Source organism: Lonchura striata, chromosome 2 (assembly GCF_050655825.1).
Source record: "Lonchura striata isolate lonStrDom1 chromosome 2, ASM5065582v1, whole genome shotgun sequence".
Taxonomy (NCBI): domain Eukaryota; kingdom Metazoa; phylum Chordata; class Aves; order Passeriformes; family Estrildidae; genus Lonchura; species Lonchura striata.
This window is the reverse complement of record NC_140704.1, coordinates 111262284-111286329: the sequence shown is the minus strand read 5'-3', so window position 1 is coordinate 111286329 and position 24046 is coordinate 111262284. Positions and strand designations below refer to the sequence as shown.

The following is a 24046-nucleotide window of genomic DNA, read 5'->3' as shown; positions in this document are numbered from 1 at the left end:
AATACATTTTGCAGAGTGTTACTACAAAGCATTAAAGTTTTCCAGTTGCTGTCTCTATAAAAGTTGGACAGCACAAGAGAGGCTTTTAAATACTTTAAAATCGTAATGTAACATTTGGCATAGGACTCTGACAAAAGATGGATGTACAAAGACCAAAAGAGGTGGTGAGGTTTGTTTTTGTTTTAAAATTAGACAACTTGGGTTCTATTTCACCTCAAGTATGAGTAATTATGCTAGTTTAGCAATTATTAGAGATGAAAGAAATTCTGTTAGATATGAGTCTCCAAAACTTCAGTAGCTTTAGTTTTAGCCAGGATAATGATCAAGGAGTAGTTAGCCATTTGTCTAGGGACTATTCTGTAGCAAAAAAGATAGGGCTGATCTTGGGGGTATCCTTATTACAACATGTTATAATTAACATTTTCATTCAGCCCTCCTACATTCCAAAAAAATCTGCTTTTTTTTTTCTGTGCACACAGTAGTAAGACTGCACAAAATTGCTCTCTTCCAATGAAGTTTTGAACCAGGACAGTTTTGTCCATGTTTAGAATATTAGTTAACAGTGGTCACGAGCTTTTTTCCCCCATTTCATATTCCTTTGGTTTCATAAACATTTTTTCCCCTCTCTATACTGCATAATTATTAAGAGAAAAGATATAGAAGACATTCCCCCCCCTCCTTTTTAGGATTTAATCTAAGTTAAACATGTCCTTCTGGGCTGTGCACATTTGGGTTTTAGATTTTCCTTTAGCTAGGGTGATGCTGTGCCTGCCATACTGCAACTGTTCTTTGTACAGTTGAATCCGTAGAATATCTACCAGAAGGGTTGTAGGGCTGTTACTTACCAATTCTGCACAATTCAAACCCAATGAAATTTTAGAAATTTTGGGGCCTTGTTTTCATTGTGATCACCCTCTTTTTTTTTTTTTTTTTTTTTTTTTTTTTCTCCTTTTTTTTTTTTTTGTTGCTGTGTCATGGGAGTAAGGCAGAGGAGTGGTTTTTCAGTGAGTGATTCGTCTGATACTTTCACTTTTAAATGTAGGTGCAATTAGGTGACATTTTTCTTTGGAAGAGGAGGGATTCTAGTCCTTCAAGATTTCTATCTATCTATCTATCTATCTATCTATCTATCTATCTATCTATCTATCTCAGTATAGTGACATTCCCCTCCTTCTTTATTTAATGTGATATGGGATTACTATAGTTCTTGAAAAATGCAATATCAGTAACTAGCTAGCCTTCTTACAAATTTGGCAGTGCTAGTCCTTCGTTAGACAGCTGGCTGAAGCACAACATCTTTTTGTCCTGAGGAAAAATGGATGGGATGTTGATAGTGAGGATTCTAATGTTTTCTTTCTGCCTCAAATCCATGTTTTGGAGAGCTTATTCTCTCATGCAGAGGCAATAACCTGGAGCATGAATTTTGTCCTTACCTTACACAAAGGCAAAGCCACTCTCCAGTTGCTCACAGAGATGCTCAGTGTTCCACACAAATGTGGAAAAGCTAGAGCACTTCTATATCTAAATGTCCTGGTTGACTGTAAAATAGACTGCTTTTGTGCACAGTCCCTGAAACCTGTTGTACCCTTACTATTTTTATGTTGTGTTTTGCTGGAAAAATATATTTCAAAGAATGAATTCCTTGATAATTGATTTTCTAGTTTCATTTTTCTGTTGTTCACTCTTTTGGTAACATATCAAGTTCAACTTCCATTATTGATTCATTCATTTTTCTGAAGGAAGCTTTAAAAACAAAAAATAAAATAACTGCTCTGTTTCTGGACTGGATGATGTGATATAGTGAGGCAGTGTCCAGGCTATGCTTTAATCAACAAAAACTTTCTCTGGCACTGAATTATGATGGCTGGGTTTTTTTTTTTTTTCCAGACAGAGGCAAGCGACTTTCTAACTTTTGACAGTGGCAGAAGGAAGGAGGAGGGGGTGGGGAAGTTAATTATTTTCCACCTCCAAAGAATACAATTGTGAGGAAGGAACTTTCTGATTCACTGGTTCCAGGACAACAGGATGTCAAGATCCATGCCTGATGTAACGTTTTCACTCTGAAGATGGGAGGAGGAAATGGGTTTGTATTGGCCTCTGTGTGCAGCCACTGACTGGGAAGGGATTGTGTTACGTGACTTATAAAGTGCTAGAACACAGGAAGAGATTTGGTTTGCAATTTCTGGTGAATCTGTTGAGTAGGACACTTGCTTGTCAGATGAAAATGTAAATCAATGAAGAAAGGTCAGAAATCTTTAAGGGAAAAAAGAGGTTTTTTTAAAAAAGGAGGCTTGCATACTGCAAGATGTTGAGTGCTTAGATGCTGTGCTGCTTAGTTTGTAGTTGCCTAGTGGAATAGTCACCTTGCACCAAACTATTGGATTCTTTATACAGCTCACAGGTACTTAGGGGTTTATGAATGTTGTTGAGTAGAAATTATTTCAAGGAACAGTAGGAAAAACTTGGAAATAATAACGTGTCTTAGCTCTTCCCCTATTCTAGATGTGGGTATCTTAGTGCAACAGGGCATAGCAGTCACTTACCTGACTCAGGTTTTGGAGATAAAGATAAAATTTCTTTCCTCCTAGGCTAGAAAGAATTGAGGTGGTGTGCTGCTGCTCTTCCTCTCTCCTTTGCTGAAGAGGGAAAAATCCTTGCTCTGCTGGGATGTGAGAGGCAGTAGTTCTGTTTTGTGCTTTGTCTAAAAGTGTTTTATCTATATCTCACAGGGAGGACATCAGTCATTACACAGCAACTTACTGTCTTATAAGTGTGAGTTGCCCTGTTATTTTTGTCAATGCCGTTCCCCTTTTCAAGAGTCTAATTATTCTTTGGACAAGAGGATGAAAAAGAGTAGGAGACTTAGGGCTCTAATTGCTTGAGTACCTTGAAGAAAAGGGGGAGACCTGCATCCTGGTCTGCCACGTACTTTCTGCTACTTCTGATGAAGTATTTTGGTGCAACTAGAATTAGATTCCACTTATCCCACTTCCTGTGGCAGTGCCCCAGCCACAGGGATAAAAAAATATCATGCTAATTCTTCTTGTTTCTTGTTCAGTGAATATTGTAGATGAAGTATGGTAGCTTCAACAGCAATGAAGGAATGCACATCAAGTCTGAGGGTAAGTGTTCTTTGTTAGGAAGCTTATGACATGAGTACAAATCCTTCTGATAGAAGAGAAAGTTCAGCTGGTGCCACCCACCCCCTGGGTGAGTGATCTAACCAGTGGATGTGAGCAAGAGGGGAAAAGAAAGATGTATTTCAACCCACATATTTTCTGCCACTGTTTTATAGCAACCAGGGAAGGTTATATGAACTCTCAAGAACCAGCCCATAAGGCTGCATCCAAATCCATGGCAGGCAGGAGAATACTCAATCACTCACTATCCAGCTGTGGTGGGGCTTCAGTTTGATTTCAGCACTGAGAAAACCCTGATGGTAAAACCAAAGGTACGGCCTGACCTCAGTGGCATCTGAACAGAACTGCTGACAATTGAGATGCAGCCTCCCCTCACTAGTTTTTTGGCTTCTAAGCTCCTTTGTGGATATAGACCAGATTGCTGTTCTACATGATAGAAAGTCATCTAGAATAGAGTAGACAGTCTGAAGGACCAAAAATTAACTTATAAAACCCTAGTATAGAATAGGAAATCTCTGATAAATTAGGGATATCTCAGTTGAAAGGAGGTAGGTGTTTGGTTTGGTTTGGTTTTTATTGACTCAGATAAATGTATGTCTTTAGGTAATAGAGCTACAGCATGAAGCTGTATTTCAGTTTGGTATTGGAACAATGTCAGACAGCCCAAAGTCCTCAATGTAAGTGTCCCATTTTAGGCACATAAATAAATGATTTAAATTTCAGAGGGTAGGATCATCTACAGTAACCTTTACTGTAAGTCTTCATAGTCCTTCTTTATATCACCTGTCTTCAGACTTGTGTCATGTTGGTTACTTTGAGGTTCTATGATCCATACATCAGTTTGATTCCAATTGCTCTCTCTTGCTGGGTTTAGACTTTTGTAGAAAGTGTTTAATGAATTTCCTTTTTCTAAGCACAGTTGAAAATACAGTCTGTAGAAGCACCAGGAATTTGTATTTGTCTTGTTGAGTAAGAAAGCTGAGGTGATACAGAGCTTCAAGACACTGAGGGGAATAACTCTGAATGTGTTCATGTTAAGTACTGGATTTAGTAATTAGGGTTAAAATTTATCTTAGCCTCCTAAATTCTGTCTTCCCCAAAATGGACTGGCTGCCCACAGCACATTGTCAGGGATGGTGGTGGAGCACTCAGTCTAGGACAGGCAAGACAGCTGAAAGTCCTGACTTTGGTACTAAGAACTGTGTCCTTCTAACTTTGCTAATTCTCGCCTTGGTCCTCAATTTGACTCTGAGATCTATTATAATCTGTTACGTTGCATGGTAGAGAGTCTTAGGGATGACTGAAATTTACTTGAGGTTTATAAAAAGCTCTAAGATTCTTTGGAGAAAAGTACTTTTTATAATACAACCTTATTAGTTTACTTAACAATGGAAATATGAGTATATGTATATGTGGTTTAACCTTTTAAAAGGATGCATGGTTATGGAGGCAAAGTTAGAATTTCATACACGATTAATTAATCTATTACCTCAGCTATCCCGAGAAGGATATCTTCCCTCCCCCTACCCAGCTTTGGGGTTTAGAATTATGCCTCTGCTGCTGGAAAGAGCATCTTATGCCTTTTCTGCACACACTGTTATGTAAAACTGGACGTCTTTAGGCTGTCACATTTGGATACTGTCATCTTTGAGATCAAGTGTTGGAAGAATATCCAAAGGATTTCTTAAGCATAATTTCTTTCCACTTAAGTATATTTATTACTTTTATGTTTATGTGCTGCCTAGGAAAAGACTTTATTTTAGCATAAGAATAATATTTTCCAACCACTGCAGTTTAATTGGGAACTCCTAATTCAGTCATTCTACAAGAAGAACATTAGGGGGAAAGAAAACAAGCTCAGTGTTGGGACAGACTAAAGAGAGGAGTGAAGAATATGAGTGCTGTGAGGGAGTTTGTCTTCTGGAAAAAGCAAATGCAAGAGGAAAGAATGCTTTATATAACAGGAATCTTTTAAGGAAAATAATTTCCAATGTCAAGAGGATATTGTTACCATGCTGGGGGGAATAGAAATAGGAAAAGGGATATGTCACAGCACAAAGGAAAACAAATCAGCCATATACATATTCATGCATATGATTAATTGGACTTTTGTAAAGTTGTAGCTACACACAGGACTGATTTTCAATAGAGTTCTGGAATGTAGATATTTGAAATGTTAATATGCCAATGGATTTCTTTTTCCAATTCTTCCAACACTAAAGTCATTGGGAGGATTTACATTTGACAGTCAGATTAGTAATCTGGCTAGTAGCTGATAGACATGAGTTGATGCTAGATGAATCTGGTCAGAAAACAAGACTTTCTTATTAGCTCTAAACTTTTACGAATGTTAGTTATCTTAAAGGCCATTATGAATAATTCTGAAATGTTTGCTGAATTCCAGAAGTCACCCATTGAATAGCTGCTCTTGTGTGCCACAGTCAGGTGTGAAATCCTGTGCTGGCCTGTGTCAGCCAGAAGGGTTTGAAAGGTGAATCTTAGACACCAGTGGTACCTAGAGAGAGAAGAATGCCGAGGAAGGTGAAGCTTCAGCAGTAGATTCATTGACGCGTGATCCTGAATTTAATACTTCTCTGTAACTTCTTTAATTTCAATTTTGTATCCTGACTGAATCCTTGTGGAGACGTATTTCCACAGCATGTTATTGCAAAGTGTGAAACATCTTTAGAATCCATTGACTTTAATAGAGCTAGAGGATACTCAACGTCCCCTGCAACTGGCTCTTAAATTTGCCTTCTGCTATATGATTAATCTGTCTGCTCATACTTAATATCTACCTGTAGATGGTGGCAGTATGAATGTCCTCTTGGTTTTTATGTGGCCACGAGGAGTAGCAGAGAGATACTTCCAGAAATTACAGTAATTTGTAGATACTGAAATAATGGCACACACGTTTTATTTCTGTTCTGTCTCAGTAACTCAGTAAATTGTGTATTGATTATGCTAATACAGCTAGTGTCTCTATTACTTGTCTGCAGAAATTATTCAAACATGTAGATTGAAGATGCACTTGGCAAAGTTACCATCCTAAGAAAAAGGCTTTTGTGCAAAGATGGCTTTAAATTGAATTACTAATCATATGCTAATGGAAGTTTATAGATCAAGTATTGAATTGTACAAAATGTAAAGTGCAAGGTAAAAATATGTATTCTAAACTTCCTATCCTGACAGTCTTAGTTGCTACATTAGGTTTATTTTCACATCTCTCAAGGAATATGTTTTATGAAGGGATAAATCAATAGCAATCTATTTTTATAGTTTATTTTGGGATATGTAGCTTCTCCTGCTTTGTTTACCAAGCTGAATAGAGGCTCAGGCATTTGGGGCAGTTATTTTTTTTCTTTTTCAAAATTTATTAATCTACCTAGACTAGAAGAAAACCAACTTTTTTCAATTATCTTTTGCTTTTATTTTATTATGGTTTGTAGTAGGTCAGAAACCATAAATCTTGGCCAGAGTTCTCCAAAAGGCTTCCCCTTCAGTGCAAGTATAATTTTCCACAATTCTAATTTTATCCATTTCTTTTCTGTACAAGTTTTTTCCAGGCATCAACCAGAAATTACTTGTGCTCTTCTTTAGGGTGCTAAATCTACAGATTAACTTTTCAGAGGAGGGGAATCCTGCTTACTCTGTAGGATATGAATGAAATTTTGCAAGCTAGAAAATCTGTATATATTTTGTAGCAACTTTAGAAAGCAATCTCCCTCCTTTATGATCTAACCATGACCATCACAGACTAAGCACAAGGGGTGAAATCCTCATTGATCAGCAGGTGTTGCTGTAGAGCAATCAGGAACTTAATTCTAAATTTAGGACCTCTATCAAAATTCCCACAGATTTTCCTCATTGTCTGTCCTTGATGGTTCTACTTGATTTGTTGCATTGGTTGTTTGATTTGTTTTCTTTTGGTTTGTTTTTGTTTAAGCTTTTGGGGGTTTTGTTTGTTTATTTATTATTTCTTTAAAAAGGAATAGCAATAGCTGGTCTCAATGTTGATTGTCAGCAGCCTAAGCATGAAATGTGCTCTGAACTGAAACCAGTATTTGCCTTGGACACTGGCTGTACCAAAGCTGAAATATCCTAACTTTTCACATGGATACAGCTTCAGTTTAGAGATACGTTTTTTTTTAAATAAAATTTTAAAAACTGTTATCTGTCCAACCCACAGATTTTATAATGGGAGATAGAACTGACATGTTGAATTTCTTTTTTCCCTTACTGATATATTTTTAAATTGCTCTCAAGAAGTTTGGTGCCACAGTTGTAGTGATCTACTCTTGTTTTGAAATTTTATTACTTGGGGTTCCTCTTTCTGTTTCTCAGAAGTTGTCCTGAGAAAATGGGTAGTAGGAAATTATCAATTGTTGTTTTAAGGAACAGATGAGTCAACTGAGAAATATTACTACAGCTTACAAAACAGGTGACCCGTGGTCATAAAAATGTAGTTGTAGGGACAAGGAATATTATTGCTTTAGTGACAACATGTATCTAGAAGTTCTGTTCAGCCATAAGGTCACGTATTCATACTGGATTGATAATGTAATATTCTGCTTTCCTGAGGCCTCTCCTTCACTGGTATTCTGGCCTCATTACACAGGATTAATTTTATCTTATGCTAGGATGTGGTATATGCTATAATGGAGGTGACATCTCTGTGTGCAATTACAGTTGTAGGGATATCAATAATTTTGATGTTTGAATTAATAATATTGCATACATGCTACTCTTTTACTTGCATACCATCCTTGTTCATTTTTTACATGCCACGCTCGTGCTAGAAAAAGTGTTTTGGTTTGCAAAATTTAAATCATCCCTTTGTATAGATTCTGTTCAAAGGTGTCTTCCTCTTCTGAAAGAAAACATTGTAGTTAATATTTGAAGGAGGTTAACATTGGTTTCTTGTCATTCTACCTTTCTTAGTTGAGTTTAACAGTGGCCTGAGAGCACTGAAGTTTTCAGAATCTGTTTGTGAAAAGGTGTTAAGTGCTAATGGAGAGCTTATCTGATGCTACCAGCTGTAGCCTACTTAATGTAAGGAATGCCCTTGCAAGTTGGAGGAAGGAACTAACTTAATGCAAAGAAAAATAAGATGCATTTTGTAGGTGACTCGCTAATTCAGTGGGTTCTGTAGAATCACTTTCTTTTTCTTTTTACCATTTTCCCCCCTAAATATGGTTTTATTTTTCCTGACAAATATGTCAGTCTAATTGACTATTATTGAAAAGTCTGTGCCATTGCCTGTTGTGATCTACTTGTTTCTGCTGTGACTGAGAATCCTTAAAGGCATCAGCAAAAGTTTAGAAAAATGCTAACCATAATGCTACCTGCTTTTATACTTGTTTTCTTTTTTAAGTGCAATAAAGACTTAGTGGTCAGCCTTTGTTGAAAGCAAGCCTCAGCTCTCACAGAATTTTCAGATCCCAAAATAGCAGGGAAGTTGTAAAATGTTTGTTTTCACAAGGCATACGCTGCCATGTTTTCATGGTACAAAATTGCATACCTGGAAACAATTAGTTAGGCAGCATCCATGTTTATTTTTTCCATTTTAGGAGCTAAAAATGTTTGGTGTACCTCTCAGTCAGCAATGTGAAGCTGAGTACATTTCACTGTGCAATCACATCTCAGGAGCAGTGAGAGATTCTGGTTCTGCAGCTGGTGGCAGTAGACATTGAGGACGGAACAGCAGAAAAAATTAACTCTTTCATTTTGGTATACACTTTAAAGTGGAGTTCTTGTTTACTTCTCAGCAGGTAGCCACTTGGGAATCAGTTATTGAAAAGTTCACGTTTGAAGACCTCAATTCCATCTTGAAAGTTAAGAAATGGTAGTGTTCTTAAACTGCTTTTTTGAACTGAAAAGGGACATTTATCATGGTTGAGGACAGCAGATACATCCACAACATTTAATAAGGCTGATCAGTAGGTAGCGATGATCAAAGTGAGTTTCCTCTTGAGGGATGGAAGAGTGGACTCATTTCAGTTTTAGAGCTCATTCTTAAGTACATTTTTTTGAAGTCCGTCAGCAGCTAATGATGGACATAAATAGGGTCATATTAGGCTGCTGCACAGGTTTTCCTGGGAATTTTGAGGGGGTCACAATAGATGGCATATATATTTTTTTAAAATTGTATACTAGTTTTATTCATTATTTTTCTTGCTTTATTAATGAAACTTACTTATCTGTGCTACCTTAAAGAAAAATCTTTCTATTTAGCTTAGTTTGCATTTGACCATGCGTTCCCCAAACCTCAGGTTTTTGTGAGCTTTTCCCACTGCTTTCTTTGTCTGACCGGATTCCTTCAGCTGTGAGGGTGCTGGGGTGACTGCTTCAGTGTAACAAAGAAAATCATACAGTATTATTACAGCTGAGGTACTGGTAACATTGTGGCTGCAAAACACAAGTTGAACTCATAAATTAGCTCATAAAATATATTTTGTGAAATACTGGACTGACTGCAGGGCTGGGGAAACTTTTATCAGATCTCTGTAGATGCGAAGAGTTTGCTTGCTAGCCACAGCTCTGGGATAGAGATATAGATTGTTTAGAGTCCTTCAGAGATTGTACTTGACTCTTTCTGATATATGCACTGTATTACAAGTTTCTGGTGTTCTAAGAGTGTCCTTATGAAAACTGGTGTTTTTTTTCTAGAAACTCAGATTTTAGAAACAACCAGTTGTATGAAGCCTTGGGGTTGGCGGAGGAGGAAAAGAGGTACCTGTGGAGTGTGTATATGTATCTCTTCTTTTGCATATATGTCTAGATTTATATGTGACCCCTAAGTGTTGCACTCTCTTGTCCCCAGAACCAGGAAAAATACCTCAAGTTTTTAGACTTTTAATTCAGTTGCATGATTATTTTTTGAGGTCTGAATTCTTGGGAGTGGAAATGCTGCAGAAGTGCAGTCTTTCCCCTTTCAGCTTTTTCCCCTGTGGAGGCAGAATGAATTCTTTTCTCTCTGCTGTTCTCTAACTCAAAGAACTCGGTCTTTGGGAGAATAAAAAGGAAATGGTTCTGCCTTTTAGCTCTTCCCTTACTTTTGCTTTGGGAGAGTCAATCTTACTTAGGCATCATATCAGAATGTAAGAGAACAGCGCTCTCTAATTTTTCAAAGTAGCAACAGAATGGCTCTTGTTAGGTTCACTCACCCAACAAGTTTTGAATAGTGAATCTGACAAGAATTGTATTGTTTTTAGTTCTACCGCTCTGGAAAGCTGTGAGCCAAGGGAAAGATGCTGGCATGGTATATACAGTAAAACAGCATGGGGTTAGTTCTCCTTTGCAAGGCTGTCTGCACTGCTGAGATGTTTGCTACTGAATATAGGATTATTACTATTTTTTAAAGCTTATGTGTGAACTAGCACACACACCTCTCCCATCTGCCAGGAGAAGGCTTTCTCTTATCTGTGTGGAGCAAGCAGAATCCTAAAGCCCATAATTGTTCTCTTATTTAGATCTGTAATCAAATACAGTAAAGTGCATTGAAGACAAATATCCCAGAGGAAATTTGATTTGTTTTTTTAAGACATGAAAAAGATTTGGTCACTCTGCTCTCAGATTTGTAGCTTCCATACAGCAATGTATTCTGTCTTGGTCTGGTCTACACTTTCGCACTTTGCAGTGCAGCTTTTCTTGCCTGTGTTGTGCAAGCATTGCTGGCTTTCAGAACTGAGGCTCATGTAAAGATACTTGAAACACTTCAGCTACCTACCTAACATCTTTTTTTGTTTGTTTTGTTTTTGTTTTGTTTACCTTTTTCTGACAGTAGAAGAAAATGAAACAGAGGACCATCAGGCAGGTGTGGGACACACAGCCGCACAGACTGGTAATGCTGAATTCCTTCATTAGTGCTTGCTTACCATTTGACAACAGTGTGAGGGATTTTGGTATTGGGGTGTTTTAGCAAAGCCTGCACTCTTCTTTCTCTGTCTCAGCTTAGAATGCATTCCTGGGGCTTACAATGGAAAATAACATTCCTCTCCCCTTACCTTTCAGTTTCTGACAATTAGAAATTCTGCCTTTGGTAGGTCAGCTGACTGAAAGTGAGATGCTTCTAAAGTACAGCATGCTTTTATTTTTTTCTTATTTCCTTTTTTGTTAAATTTAATCCTTCTCTACATTCCCATGTAACCACCCTCCCGTCCCCGTGTCTTCCCCCCGCCCCCCCCCCCCCCCCCCCCATTTCAGACAGGCTTTATTATTAATTTCATTTAAACTATTTCTGTATTTCTAAAACATGTGGATAGGGGTGATTTCTTTAAAGAATGTTTGTATAATTTCTTGACAGAGATTAATTAAGGGCTCTTTACTTTTAATAAGTGAGATTGGTTGGACAAAACTGTTGTTTGAGTCAGGATCACAGAGAAAAGTATTGTTAACAATCATGAAGAAATAATTGTTAATTCCCCAAAACAACAAGGGCTTCTTTATTCTCTAACATGGTTGGAGAAAGCAAGAAATAATTTGTTTCTGTCTTTGGTACTGGTTTCACAGAGTTTTATCTGAAGAGAAGGACCAACTCATCTGCATAGTCTTATTAATTCAGCTGAGGTCACCTTTTGGAGTAAGGGCTGGCTCCTTAAGGATATTCCTAGAAGGCTAGTCTTGTCTGAATACGTGTAGGTAATCTGTTTGAGAACAGTTGGAGTTATTCCTCTTATGAAGGTGAAGAATGCAGTTAATTTTTTCTTCAGCTTTATAATTTCTGTGTGTGTCCTGTGTGGGTTTGTGTTTGGTGCCTTTTATAGGTTCTAATGGCTTTGTGCATAAAGTAGATTGTTTGAAGAGAGTAAATAAAAGCGAGGGAGTTCTTTGCCTTTTTAATAGAAAATTTCTTCAGCTCTTTTCAGCGTACACGTGTCTCCATTTAACTATCTGCAAATTCTTGAACAAAGCAAACTTGTCCTGCTGTAGAAATGAAGTTGAAAAATAGGCAACTGCAAAACCAGAGATCAGTGTCAAGGGATGGTGGCTCATCTGCCTTTTTTTTTCTTAAAATATTTCTCAGGACTAGCATTGCTAGTTCTTTATTTACCATCATGTCCTGTGTTGTTCTCTGTTTCTTTCTAGGCAGGATTTGGCATTCTGTTTTTCTCCACAGCAAGAATGCAGTGCCAATATTAAAAACAAAAAACCTGATAGAGCAAGCAGTACAGAAGGCCTGCACTGTGTACACACTGCCAGAAGTTTTTATAGTAATACTTTGTATCTAAGCTCTGGCTCTAACCATTAAATGTGCTTTTTATAGAGTACCAAGTTATAATGTAGTGCAGCCACGGCATATTAATCTTACTGCAGAGATTTAATGAGGCAGTTGTTTTGCGATGGACACTATTGGGAGCAGAGAGCGACAGAGTTTTACTTTACCACTGAGCTGAAGAAATATTCCTTGCCTGGTAATAATTATAACCACATGATCTAAGTTTTCCTTTCTTTTGCCAGCACTTTTCCATGCAGAAGTGGCTTGGAAGGAGGTCTACTGCAAGGCAGTGAAATAGGTTGGAAAGGAGGCTGTTTTCTTGGTAGTTTGATGTTTTAGTTGGGATTATCTATGGATCCTTGCAGCATAGGCAGAAATATGTAAGATGAGTTTCAAGAATACAGACAGTCTTTGCCAGTCCACTGAGATGACTTTTAGATATTCATTACTTTTACTTGACTTTTATATGGGTTATAAAAAGTAAATGTGGTGAAACCTCATTTTTACATGGGCAGAATAGAATTTCTGCTGGTTGGCCTTAAACCGCTCCCATACTTGAAATTAATTGAAGTCCATGGCTTTATTGCCTCCAACACTTTTAAACCAATGCAATTTTTCATTTTCCCCGAAGTTGCAGTTTTATTAGACCAAGTTACAGCAATAACATCCCTTATGAGAAGGAGGAAGAAGGGAAGGGGGGAACCACCTGCCAGGGAACATAATAATGAGAAAATCATGCTTCTTTTAATTTCCATTTATAAATAATGTTAACATAACCAGGAAGAGAAGACAACTGTTCTTTCTCTTATTTTTTTTTAAGTGCCTTAATAGGCAGAATTTATTTCTCTTCCAAAAAAGTAACTTTCATTCATTTTTACACTAGATAATTTCCAATGGTATCTGAAGGTGGAGAGGATGCGTGTATATTGTTGCTGATGGGTATTGAAAAATTTCAGTTGGTGCACGAGCAGCCTCCAAAATAGGCCAGAGAAGCCTCTGGAAATCACAGTGGTATTTGCAGATGTTGGGAAAAGTAATTTTACTATGAATACCACCTTATTGAGGGAATTGTGGTTGTGATTGTTGCAGATACTGTGGAGAAGGAAATGTGGGAGGTGAATGACATTTGCCTTGAAGCCTATATGTGAGCCTGAGCTTTGAACAAGAGGTTAAGGAGAAAGTACAGATGAATGCATATTGCATTTATAAAATATTTTATTCTAGTCTTCCAAAAGAGCTGCTCAAATAAGGCAGCTTATCCTCAATTTAAGTAACTATTTATGGTTAGACCAGCTCTTGATGGAAGACATTTGTTGTTGAAAAATAAACACCTATCTATTCACAAAACCTCCAAATGATATTTGCTCTCCTTAAACATCTTTTTATTTTGATGGTGACATCTCTTCACAGAAGCAGATCACAGTGGAAATACATTCATTGAGAGGGGCTGAGACTGCCAGAACTCATTTCACAAAGCTGTCATAGGCTAAACTCGAACCTAGGTCCCAGAGGGTCCCACTTAAGTGTTGACCTAAAAACAAATGTGCCAGTTGGCTAGAGCATGTATTCTAAAGTTGCAGCAGAAGGGAATAAGCTTAACTGACTTCTGTCCCCACAGAATTTATATCTGCAAATGCAGAAGGAGAAGCAAAACATTATTAGTCTTAAAATGATTCTAATTTTAATAACTGGTCGCTAAGTATGAAGCTTTAAATTGAGTGATCCTTTAGGCTTTTGTGCACTAAGGGGTGCATGTGTAGCTAGGTTTGTGTATGTGTTGCTGAATTCCTGTGAAATGCAAGTGTTTCTGAATAGTGAGTCTCGAGAATTCCCTCCCCTCCCTTTTCTTTCCTTCAGCACTGTACTTAGAGCAGAGTCAGACACTACCCTTATTTTAAAACAAACAGGTCTGTAAACTTTATGTGCAGCATTTAAATAGTCATGTTAAAATTCAGACCTAGTGCCCACATTTCCCTGAGTGCTGTCAATTTTATGAGATGAAACTGGGAGCTTGAGCTGAACAACTAGTAGTATGCAGTGTGCACGTGCTGGCTTCCAACAAGTGTTTAATGATGTTGGGGTCAGTTTGCAACAGTTAAGACAATTATTTCATTTTCTGAACTGTTTAGAACCTGGAGATCTCCTAGCTGTTTTTATTAATCTTTCTAACTATTTTGGAAAATGAAGCAGCAATGGATGTTATTAGATTTAGAATATTTAGTAATGTCTAAAATGCTATAAAATTTTTTATAATTAGCATACCTTTTTTGGTAAATTTGCAGACTACTTTTATATTTGGAAGTATCTGTCCAAGTGGAAATTTCCACTCTTGAAAGAACCTTGTGGATGTAATTTGTCATGTAAGGACTCAGTGTATAGACAGGGCTTTTGCACAGCAAATGTATTTTTGCTTTCAGAACATGTTTTTTATTTTTAAAAAATAATCTGTTTTCTCTCTGTAATGTAATTCCCTTAAAAATAAATACTGCCCTTTACCCCTGTCAAAGAAATTCCTCGGTTTTGATCACAAGCCACATGGCATGAGAAAGACTTCCTGACATGGGTCATTTCCAGTTTCTGCTTGCGGGTCCATCTGTGTTTGCACAGTTGAAGGGCAGGGTGTAGCAGTATGGACCAAAGGATACAGAGAGATGATGAGAGCTCTGACCTTGATTGTGGGCAGCAAGAAATACAGGAATGGCTGTGCCCAGATGACTGTAGGGTTCTGAGAGTGGATGTGAGTGGTTTATAGTGGAATTGCCTTCCTGCTCTTCTTCACACACCACTCTACAGCTGATATGAATGTAATGTTGGCACGTTCTAGTTTCTCTTCTTCCAAGGAGTTGTGCAGGATCCTAATCAAATTCAAGGCTAAATAAGGTGTGTTCACAGATACCACATCTCTGTTCCCCTGGCCACGGAGCCTACTCCTGGTCACTCACCTGCTTAGAAAGAGTGTAACATCTTAAAATGTACTTGCACAATAGCCTATTATTGAGTTCATCCTTGTTTTCTAAAATGACTTGTTTCAGTCTCAGCTCTCTCAAATATCTAAAAGTAAAGATGAAGCAGCCAAAGCAGAAAAGGGAAAAGTAGTGAAACACTTGCATTCCTTTTGCTGGAATGTGCACAACCATTTTTCTTCTGCATTTCACTTGTTGTACTGTGGTTCCCAAGGAAAAACAAAGTTAAGTGCCAGCTTGCTTTATTAGGACAGACAGATTGTTTTATTTCTGTCTTTGAGGGACGCTTTTAATAAAATGGGCAAAAAGTCAGGAGTAGTTAAAGCTACTGTGTTCCTCCTCAGAGGAGGAAGAAAAGTTCTAGGCTACTCATTATCTCACTGAGCTGGTCATCTGCAGAACTGAGGCAGTGCAGTGAGCTGTGAGATGTCTCTGCACACATGGGTCGTTGATGAGGCTGCACATTTCTTCCAGTTAGAAGCTTCAGCTGGGCTCAGGACTGCTGATCTGAGGCTTGAGCTATCCTGTTATCCCCCAAGTGCCTGTTATTATGTCAAACAGGCAAAGCTTTCTCTGTTCACTCTATAGCTTCTATACAAGAGTAGTTAGTTTCCAGTTTTCCATAATCTGGCAAACACAAGATCTTGATGAGCACTGTCTTTAATTCATACACGAGTTCAGAGCATGAGTAGCATTTTGACCCAGGGTATAAGCTTTTCAAGGCTTTGTTTGTGTCAAATAGTGTGGTAATTTAGTATTGCAGTGGGTTGTAAAATCAAGATTAATTTCATGTTTATGTAAATCAAATTTGTTAGTCTCTTAATTCTGGTAATTTCCTGTGAAACGCTGTAGTTAACAGTGAAAAGAAGTTCCTGCACACTCATTGATCTGATTTTTCTTTTCATTGAAAAACTAATTGCATAGGTGGTTTATCCTTTCTTACGATGATCAAAACAGCTTCAATAGCTGTGATAAAATTGACAATTCTAACACTGAAGCATGGAAGAATAGCCTGACTGAGAAACAGAGCTGCATTTGTGGGAGTAGAAGGAAGATTTGCTTTTCATTGAGAGTAGAAAAAAATGAAAGAAAAAAACCCTCTCCTGCTTATTTAGCAATAAATTCTACAGTGTGCTGCAGGCTCATGCCAAATAGTTTTCTTCATATCATTAGCACAACAGCCTATTTTGATTTTTTTTCTTCTTGAATGTTCTCTTCTTACACATCACAGTCACATCACAGTCTTGATTTTCTTTCAGACCCTAACTGTAAACTAGAAGACAAGGCAGAAGATGGAGATGTGCTAGACTGTAAGAAAAGGCCGGATGAAGGGGAGGAGTTAGAAGAAGAAGCTGTGCACAGCTGTGACAGCTGCCTCCAGGTGTTTGAGTCACTGAGCGATATCACAGAACACAAGATTAATCAATGTCAACTGACAGGTAAACAATACTTATCACTTTGTGACTCTGTGCACTGCTCTATTTCTGATTCCCATCCTCTGCTTCTGATACCCCTCCTTTTTCAGTTATTTTTTTCCTGCACTTGAATGCTTGATTGAGACCTTTATAAACAGATTTTGGGACAGGATTATGCTGCAAATGGAGCATTTTAAATTTCCTTAATACCAAAGGATATATGACTGTTGTGTGTGTTTTCTAGATGCATATAGTACAGCTTTCTATGGTTTGCCTCTACATGTATTTTGCTAGGTCATTTGTAAATTCAGAGGGCATTTTTAAGTGGGGCTTAAGTGGCATAATGTCACATAATGAATGAATTTGTACAATGGCTTGTTGTAGATTGAGCTGGATGTTGTGTTACTCTAATCTGTTAAATACAAATGACTGTACATGATCAGTAACTGAAAGTTGAGAGGAATTAAGCAAATTGTTAAAGGGGAAAATAAGATCTTGGCTTCGGTGAAGGGGCAGAACTGAGTGCTGATCAGATACTACTGAACTGAGTAGAGCTGTTTGAATGGACCTGTCTAGCACCTAGATTCCTCATTGAAATTATTGTAGACCGCCCCCTAACTGGGAACACCATGTGAAATCAGCTAAATTTAAATATAGTAGGTTTTTTGAAAGGTACACACTGTAGGTCTAAACAGGCTCAGTGTCAAGAGAAAGGCACTTATATTTTTAATTAGTGATTTATTTTTAGCCTGTACCCTGTAAAATGTACTTTTTGTTAAAAACCTTTATTTATTGTGACTTTGCAAGTGAGAATATTCCCTTTCCATTTAGAAAGTATCTGTGTGTGCTTATGTTTGGAGAGCTTCCTGAATTTTGGTTCCAATAGGTCCATAGGCTAAGCCTTGTCAGAATGAGACATAAAAGTCAGATAGCAGTACCACTCTTGAGATTGAAAAGATGACGAGCAGAAGAGGAATAAGTGGGAAAGAGTAGAAAAAGGTTGAGGAAGTAATGTGGATCTGTCAAATGATTTTAATCCTCACTTCAAATTATGGAAGATGAAAATCTGCTGCCACAAGAAGTATTTACTTTTATTAATATATTGCTTTGCCTTTTCTTGCCTGTAAAATGTATTTCTGACTTGAGATACAATCAATTCAATCATTTTCTAATCACTCCTACAAACTTCCAGAATGTATTTTTCTACAGTGCTCATGATTTCTGGCAGTATGGATATGCTCTCTTGACTTTAAATAACTTAAACATTTTTCTCTTGTTTTCTTTATACTTCTTTCTTTTTCTCTTTCTGTGTTGAAAATTAGTGGCTTAACTTGTCTCTTCCTTTCCTCTCCAAGAAAGCACACACCCTTCCTGAGTCCCCTGGCCCTCCCCTTCACTGTCTCAGATCCCATTTATTCATCCCTGTGGGTTTTTTACCTTGTTCTGATACAGCTGTCTCTCCTTTCTGGTTAGTTAGTTGCTGCCCCCTTCTACCAAGTGTTTTCTCTGATTTAAAGCTGCAAGCAGAATGCATTGAGCAGTGCTTGCATAGTTGGGTTAAGAAACTGAAGAAAAGCAGGTGAGGGGAGCAGTAAATAGGAAGAATCCTGGACCACTGCTCTTGAACACAGCAGTTCTTGCTGAGAGCTGTGCTGCTAAATGAGAGAAAATAAAGGTGCTGGATTAATCAAGCTGAGGTGCATGTGTGAAGGTAGGAATACCCATACGATAGCAGAGGATGGGGAAATAAGAATAAATCTTGAAGAAAATTAAGTTCCTAAAAATATCTTTGCCTCTCTTTCAAGGAAACTTGTGATAGTGAATGGGTAGAGACCAGGCTGTTTGAAAGCTAAGTGAACAAAAACTGAAACTACACACCCTTCTGAGTACAAAGTTGACAAAAAGCCAACTGTCCTCTGTTTCTAAATATAAATGACCTAAATACACCCTTAGCGTTGAAAAGGGGGCCTGAATGACGTGGCTGAAGTTGAGGATTTCTTCTTAAGCAAAATAATATTACAGTTGTTAGTGAGGTAGATTCAATGCAGGGTCCTAGGGTGCATGTGTGACCTCACACTAGGGACACATTATTCAAAACAACCTCATTGGATGAGATTATTCCTAGATAATCTGTGACAAACAGTTGACAGAAAGAAGCCTTTCTTTTCTGAAACACAATATATATTTGACAAAAATAAGGTTTGCTTATAGCATTGTAGTAAAACTCCCTGGACTCTTGTCTTTCTCTTCCACAAGCACCTTTGGGTGCCATGCTCAAAGATTTTTTAAAAGCAAGTGTTATCAAGAAGGGCTGGTTGTGCCTTCCCTTTCTCATTACAGTCCCCTGGTGCAACAGGGTCTTATACAGTTGTCTGGTTGTCTCATTTTGGAGGAGTCCCACTGAAATTAGGAGACACTCTTAAGGTGACTACTAATAAGTCTGTCACTAAGTTGTTAATGAAAGGCAAGAGGTTTAAAAAAAATTTACTTTTTTCCTACTGTATTCTGCTGTTTGGATCAACTATGTCCTCTCTAGAGGAGGGCAGAGTGTATCATCTATTTTGATGAGATTTTTCCAGTCTTAATCTCAGGCATTATGTAAAAATGCCAGGGCATCATCCTCTGGATGCCACATTTAAGTTACAAAGCCCTCCAAACTCTTTTCTTTAGATGGCTGAGCCAGCTGCTGCAGCTTTTCTGGATTCTACTGAGCTTCACTGAGATGCTCTGTGAGATGCATAGGGAACAACACTGAGAATTTACGAACTGTGCACGTCAATCCAGTTGTATGGTCTTTTTCCATTTAGTTATATTGGGTAAAATCAACAATTATGTTGATGGAACAAATAGGATGAAAAAACAATGGTTTAAGGCACATTTACCCTCTAGTAAAACCCTGAATATGAAACACTACATTTGAGTGTCACAGTGTTTTGACTGCCCCTAGTTCTACCAACCTTGTAACATGCTTGAGAATCGGGCCTGCCACTTAAGGTGCTCTAATTGATATTTGAGCTTCTAGTTTTTTGTATTTGAAGATATCAGATGTGTTTCTCTGAAGTTTTGACAGTTCAGTGGAAGGAGTAAATTGTTTTATTAAATCTTTATTTTGTACTCTCAACCAAGGATTGGAATGAGGGGAAGAGAGCTGGTTTATTAAACAGTGCTCCCAATCTCTCAAAGTGTCAGTCACCCCCACCTATTCAGAGGACAGTGGAAGATGAGAGTTACTCACAACTCTGTGAGATTCAGGTCTCAGGATCTTGAATTGATGCTCTCTTGCAGATTTTTTTCAAAGGAGGAGAAAAAAGTCCTCCCCAACTGGTTCCTTTCTGTAATCTGTTGTTTGAATGTTCTTTTTTCTGGAGGAGGGCATAGCTGCTCTTTCATCCTAATATGTGTGCTATTGATCTTTTCAATTTGGGTCTGATCCAGTGTCCATTGAAGTCAGTGAAAAGATTCCCATTGACTTCAGTGAGGGATGGAACAGGCCCTTCATGAGCTATTTAGTAATATTTTTTGCTATCATCTGAAATTCTTGAACTGAAGCTTTCTCTGAAAAGGTGATGATTTATTTATGTTAATTGCTGACAATTCCTGTGATGTTTGTGGAATACAGATAATGGATAAATGGGGGGAAAAGTTCCAAAAAATTTTTTGTGATACTTGTAACCAAGGATAGGTAAGATGCTGAGCTATATTCATTTAGTCAATACAAAAGATTGGCAATAAAAATATGGATTTAATAGTGCTTCTCTCTGCTCTCTGATGTTAATGCTTTTCACACTGTATTCTTCCTGAAGCATTTAATTTAATAACTCAAGCCACTTGCACATTGTCATCCTCTATAATGTGTTTATAAGCAAAGGGTCCAATTAGCATGGCTATGAGCCTGATGTCTTTCTAGTATATGTCAGTTTGGGTCTCACTGGAGAAATTTGAATGCAGGATCAGACATGGTCCTCTACTGAGAAACCCTCAACTGCATCTTCTCTTCTCTTCTGCCACTAGGAAAGGACACTTAACCTTTTGCCTTGCTGCCATATATGCTGTTGGTAGGACACAATGTGTCAGACACGTGTTTTTATTTTCTCCAGCTTGATTTATAATCCCTTTTCCCTGCACAGTGCTTTGTGCTGTTTATTTTCCCTTTCAGTCCTCAGGGATCCTGCTTTATGAAGTCTCCCATGTCTGTGTGAGACCTTCCTTTCCACTGGCTGGCTCCGTGCACAGAGGTATCCAGCTCAAGCTTCTAGACCCTGTAGGTCAATTTGGCATCAGAAATCTCAGCCATAACCTGAGTAATACTAGAACAAGAAGCATAAACATGCAGTGAACAATCTAGTTGGCCGAGTGGCTGAATAACTCAGCAGAAGTGGACATGCTGGCACACAATCTGCCATTCTCCACCTGAGCATGAATAGACACAGTGCATGTTACAGGACTTCCCTACTCGCTCTGTTGGCCTCACAGTCTACAAAACTTGCCTGAAAGCAGGCTACTGAATCATATACAGTTGTAGCTTCAACGCTAAGGGTGTCCTGAGGGAAAATACGTTAGGTATTTCTCCACTGGGAATCTTTATTGTACCTTTAGGTGGTTAGGTAGACTCCATCTTATGCTTTGGGCTCTGCCTTAGTTCTAGAGCTCTGACAGGTTGAGTAAGTATGTCAGGTAGAGCTGATAGCCATTCCTGTTATCACCTAAGCTGTTTGTGATGTTGAAAAGGTTACTAGTCATAGCTGTGTGTATCCCCTGCCAATGAAAAGATGCAGTCCTGCTCTCTAGCCTTGCTCAGAGATTCCTCTCTGATGCCCTCTGAAAAGAGTTCCAGAACTGTATTAGGGGTCCGTTGTTCCGAGCGCTGGTCTCCATCAGCACTGGAGTATTACAAGGGTGGAATAAGTCCTAGATAAGTCAGTATTTCTAATTATGACCAAAATTAATTTTCGTCATCATCCTGAGAAACACTTTCGTGTTTACATATGAGAGCTTGTGGTACCTAACAGATTCACAGACAGCATGCACTGTGAGTGATCAGGGACTTAGCAAACAGGAGGCAATGGAGATTCCACTGGAGATTCCACTTTTCTTCCTAGTGTCTTTCATATTTCTGAATGAGTTGGCAATGCCAAGACCATCTTCTTCACTAGAATACTTGAAAACTTTCCAGGGGATTTTGTCCCAAAGGATGTATGCTGTGCACAGTGAGACCACGAGACAAATCTTGTGAACACTTGGTGTTACCATGCTTTGATATCCTACCTAGAATAAAAGAATCCTGCCTGCTAGCAAAAGAATCCTGGCCAAATATATTGCATTTCTTGTCATTACTTTTTCAGTTTCCACTACATGTGTGGAGAAAAGATACATGGCTATACTCCTTGGTCATTTCAGCATCACAGAAAAAAATCAGAGCTTGATCAAAGTGTTTCTGAGGACAAGAACCCTAAGAAGTTAAGTATATGATGCACCAAAAGCATATTCATCTGCTTCATTGCAGTTGGTGGCACACTGCCAAGCACTGTTTGCCAAGTACAGTTACTTCACTTGAGAGAGCCATTCTGTTTCTCTAGAGAATTCCTGCACCAAGGACTGCATATGGATTTTACATTAAATAGTTATTGAATAAAAGACAAACAGTGTTTGGACTGGGGACTTGAGCTCAGGCCTCTCTTTCCTTTGCTGTATTAGAGAGACATACTTCCACTTTTCCATTTGATTCAAACCACAAACTTCTAACTTCTTTTCTACAACATGATATTCTGTTTGACAGATAGTGGAAAGCAGATGCTTATCTCCAGTTTCTTGTCCCAGCCAACCACATTTGCAATTTGTAATTTGTAGCCTCACATCCTTTCATTATTTTTTGGTCCAGGACCTGTATCTGCAACTCCAAATCCTTGATATTTGGGGCAGAAGGGGAATAGGGTGGTAATTACAGCTTCTGCCTCCGAAGATTTAAATTTTGAATTCAAAGAGCAATGTAAAGCTTCTTACTGAACGTGGATGGAAGATTTATATGCAGTATTGAATGGCCAAGGCTATACAGAGTCTGCCATACAGAAGTTCATATGCAAAACTTCATTCTTCTATCGAGGATAGATGAAGGTCTTGATAATGGTGTACCTAGATTTTTGTATCAAAACTCTGTGAAAATTATTCTTAGATATGGAGGGAACTTGTATACACTGCAGCTGGAAGCTGTGAAAGTAGAAAGCACAGCCTTCTGACTGTTGTTCAAAATCCCTGTGCTTATCTTGAGGATCCATGATGAACAGCCAACATGAGCAAGGAGGCATAAACCTCTTCCCTTTTGCTTGGAAACCATTAATCTCTGCTCTTGAGATTGTTAATCAGTCATGAAACCAGTAGATCTTCGTCTCCTGGGTGTTTTAAAAGCAGCCTGTAGCACTTCCTGAGTTGTCTGTCAGTGACCCCCTGTAATAGAAAGCAGCTGATGGTCTGTATTATGGAACTGTTATTTTTGACTTGGGGGACCCCTGTAGCAAACCTGTTTGTGAGTATTAATTGTAAGTGCCAGGACTCTTGGCGCTTACAAGAGGTGGGAGAATAAGATAGCAGTGTCTTCCAAGAGAATTTGAGTGCTTCCTGTATATCTTTCATTGATATTTTCCCTCAATTTTTCTTCCTATTTTCCTCTTATTCTAGCCTGATTTTCTACCACTAAAAAGGCTGTTGATTTTCTTAGCACGTTCTAGAAAGAGTTTTGGTTGGTTTATCTGCTCCACATGTCCACCAAAGACTTTGCACCATGGGAACCTGAATTCCCAACACAATTTCAAGGTATCAGATCTGATCCCACAGCCCTGCACCAGTGAGGGCCCCATTGCTTCCGTGAGTACCACGGACAGAGACACTCCCTTGCTGGCTCAGGACTCCTGCTCAACTGCTCAGAAACTGCTCAACTGGAGACTGTAGTTCTCTCATTGGCAAAGGGGTTTGGTGTAGGCAGCCCCAGCACAGGGGCTACCAGGTCTAGTTCTTGGTAGAACTGTACCTCTGCTATCTTTCACACTTAAATAATCTGGGATCTTGTATGGGGCTCTCAAGGCTTACTGGGCAAACAGAGTAGGCAGCAGAGCTGGTCCAAATTGCTCTTAACACCCAAGGCATACATTCTTGTCTGGAACGTGAATCCAGCCATCCTGGGACTTGGTTGTCACACACATGAACCAAGCATTTGATGACTTCTGCTCAGACGTTCACAATTAAAACTTTCAGTGAAGATAGAAGTGAATCTTGAAGACAACAATACATTGGTTTGCAGGCTTAAAGTATGACCATGTA

At 38.4% G+C, this 24046-nt stretch overlaps 1 protein-coding gene across 23 annotated transcripts in view; it reads left to right on the top strand.

Annotated features, from left to right (window-relative positions):
* ZNF521 (zinc finger protein 521) overlaps nucleotides 1–24046 on the top strand; it is a 229754-nt gene that overhangs the window by 7858 nt on the left and 197850 nt on the right. For 6 of the 23 annotated variants that reach the window (XR_014952880.1, XR_014952879.1, XM_077783929.2 and 3 more), the window contains 3 exons: nucleotides 9810–9872; nucleotides 10924–10983; nucleotides 16580–16759. The exons of 2 other annotated variants lie outside the window; for them this stretch is intronic. Coding sequence is in view for 16 of the 21 variants with exons in the window: in XM_077783929.2 (XP_077640055.1) it covers nucleotides 9810–9872; nucleotides 10924–10983; nucleotides 16580–16759 (303 nt within the window). In the remaining 5 variants the exon portion in view is untranslated. Of the gene's footprint in view, nucleotides 1–3058; nucleotides 3123–9809; nucleotides 9873–10923; nucleotides 10984–16579; nucleotides 16760–24046 lie in introns of all 23 variants that reach the window. 15 more of the 23 variants (XM_077783925.2, XM_085572023.1, XM_085572026.1 and 12 more) reach the window with 6 other exon arrangements.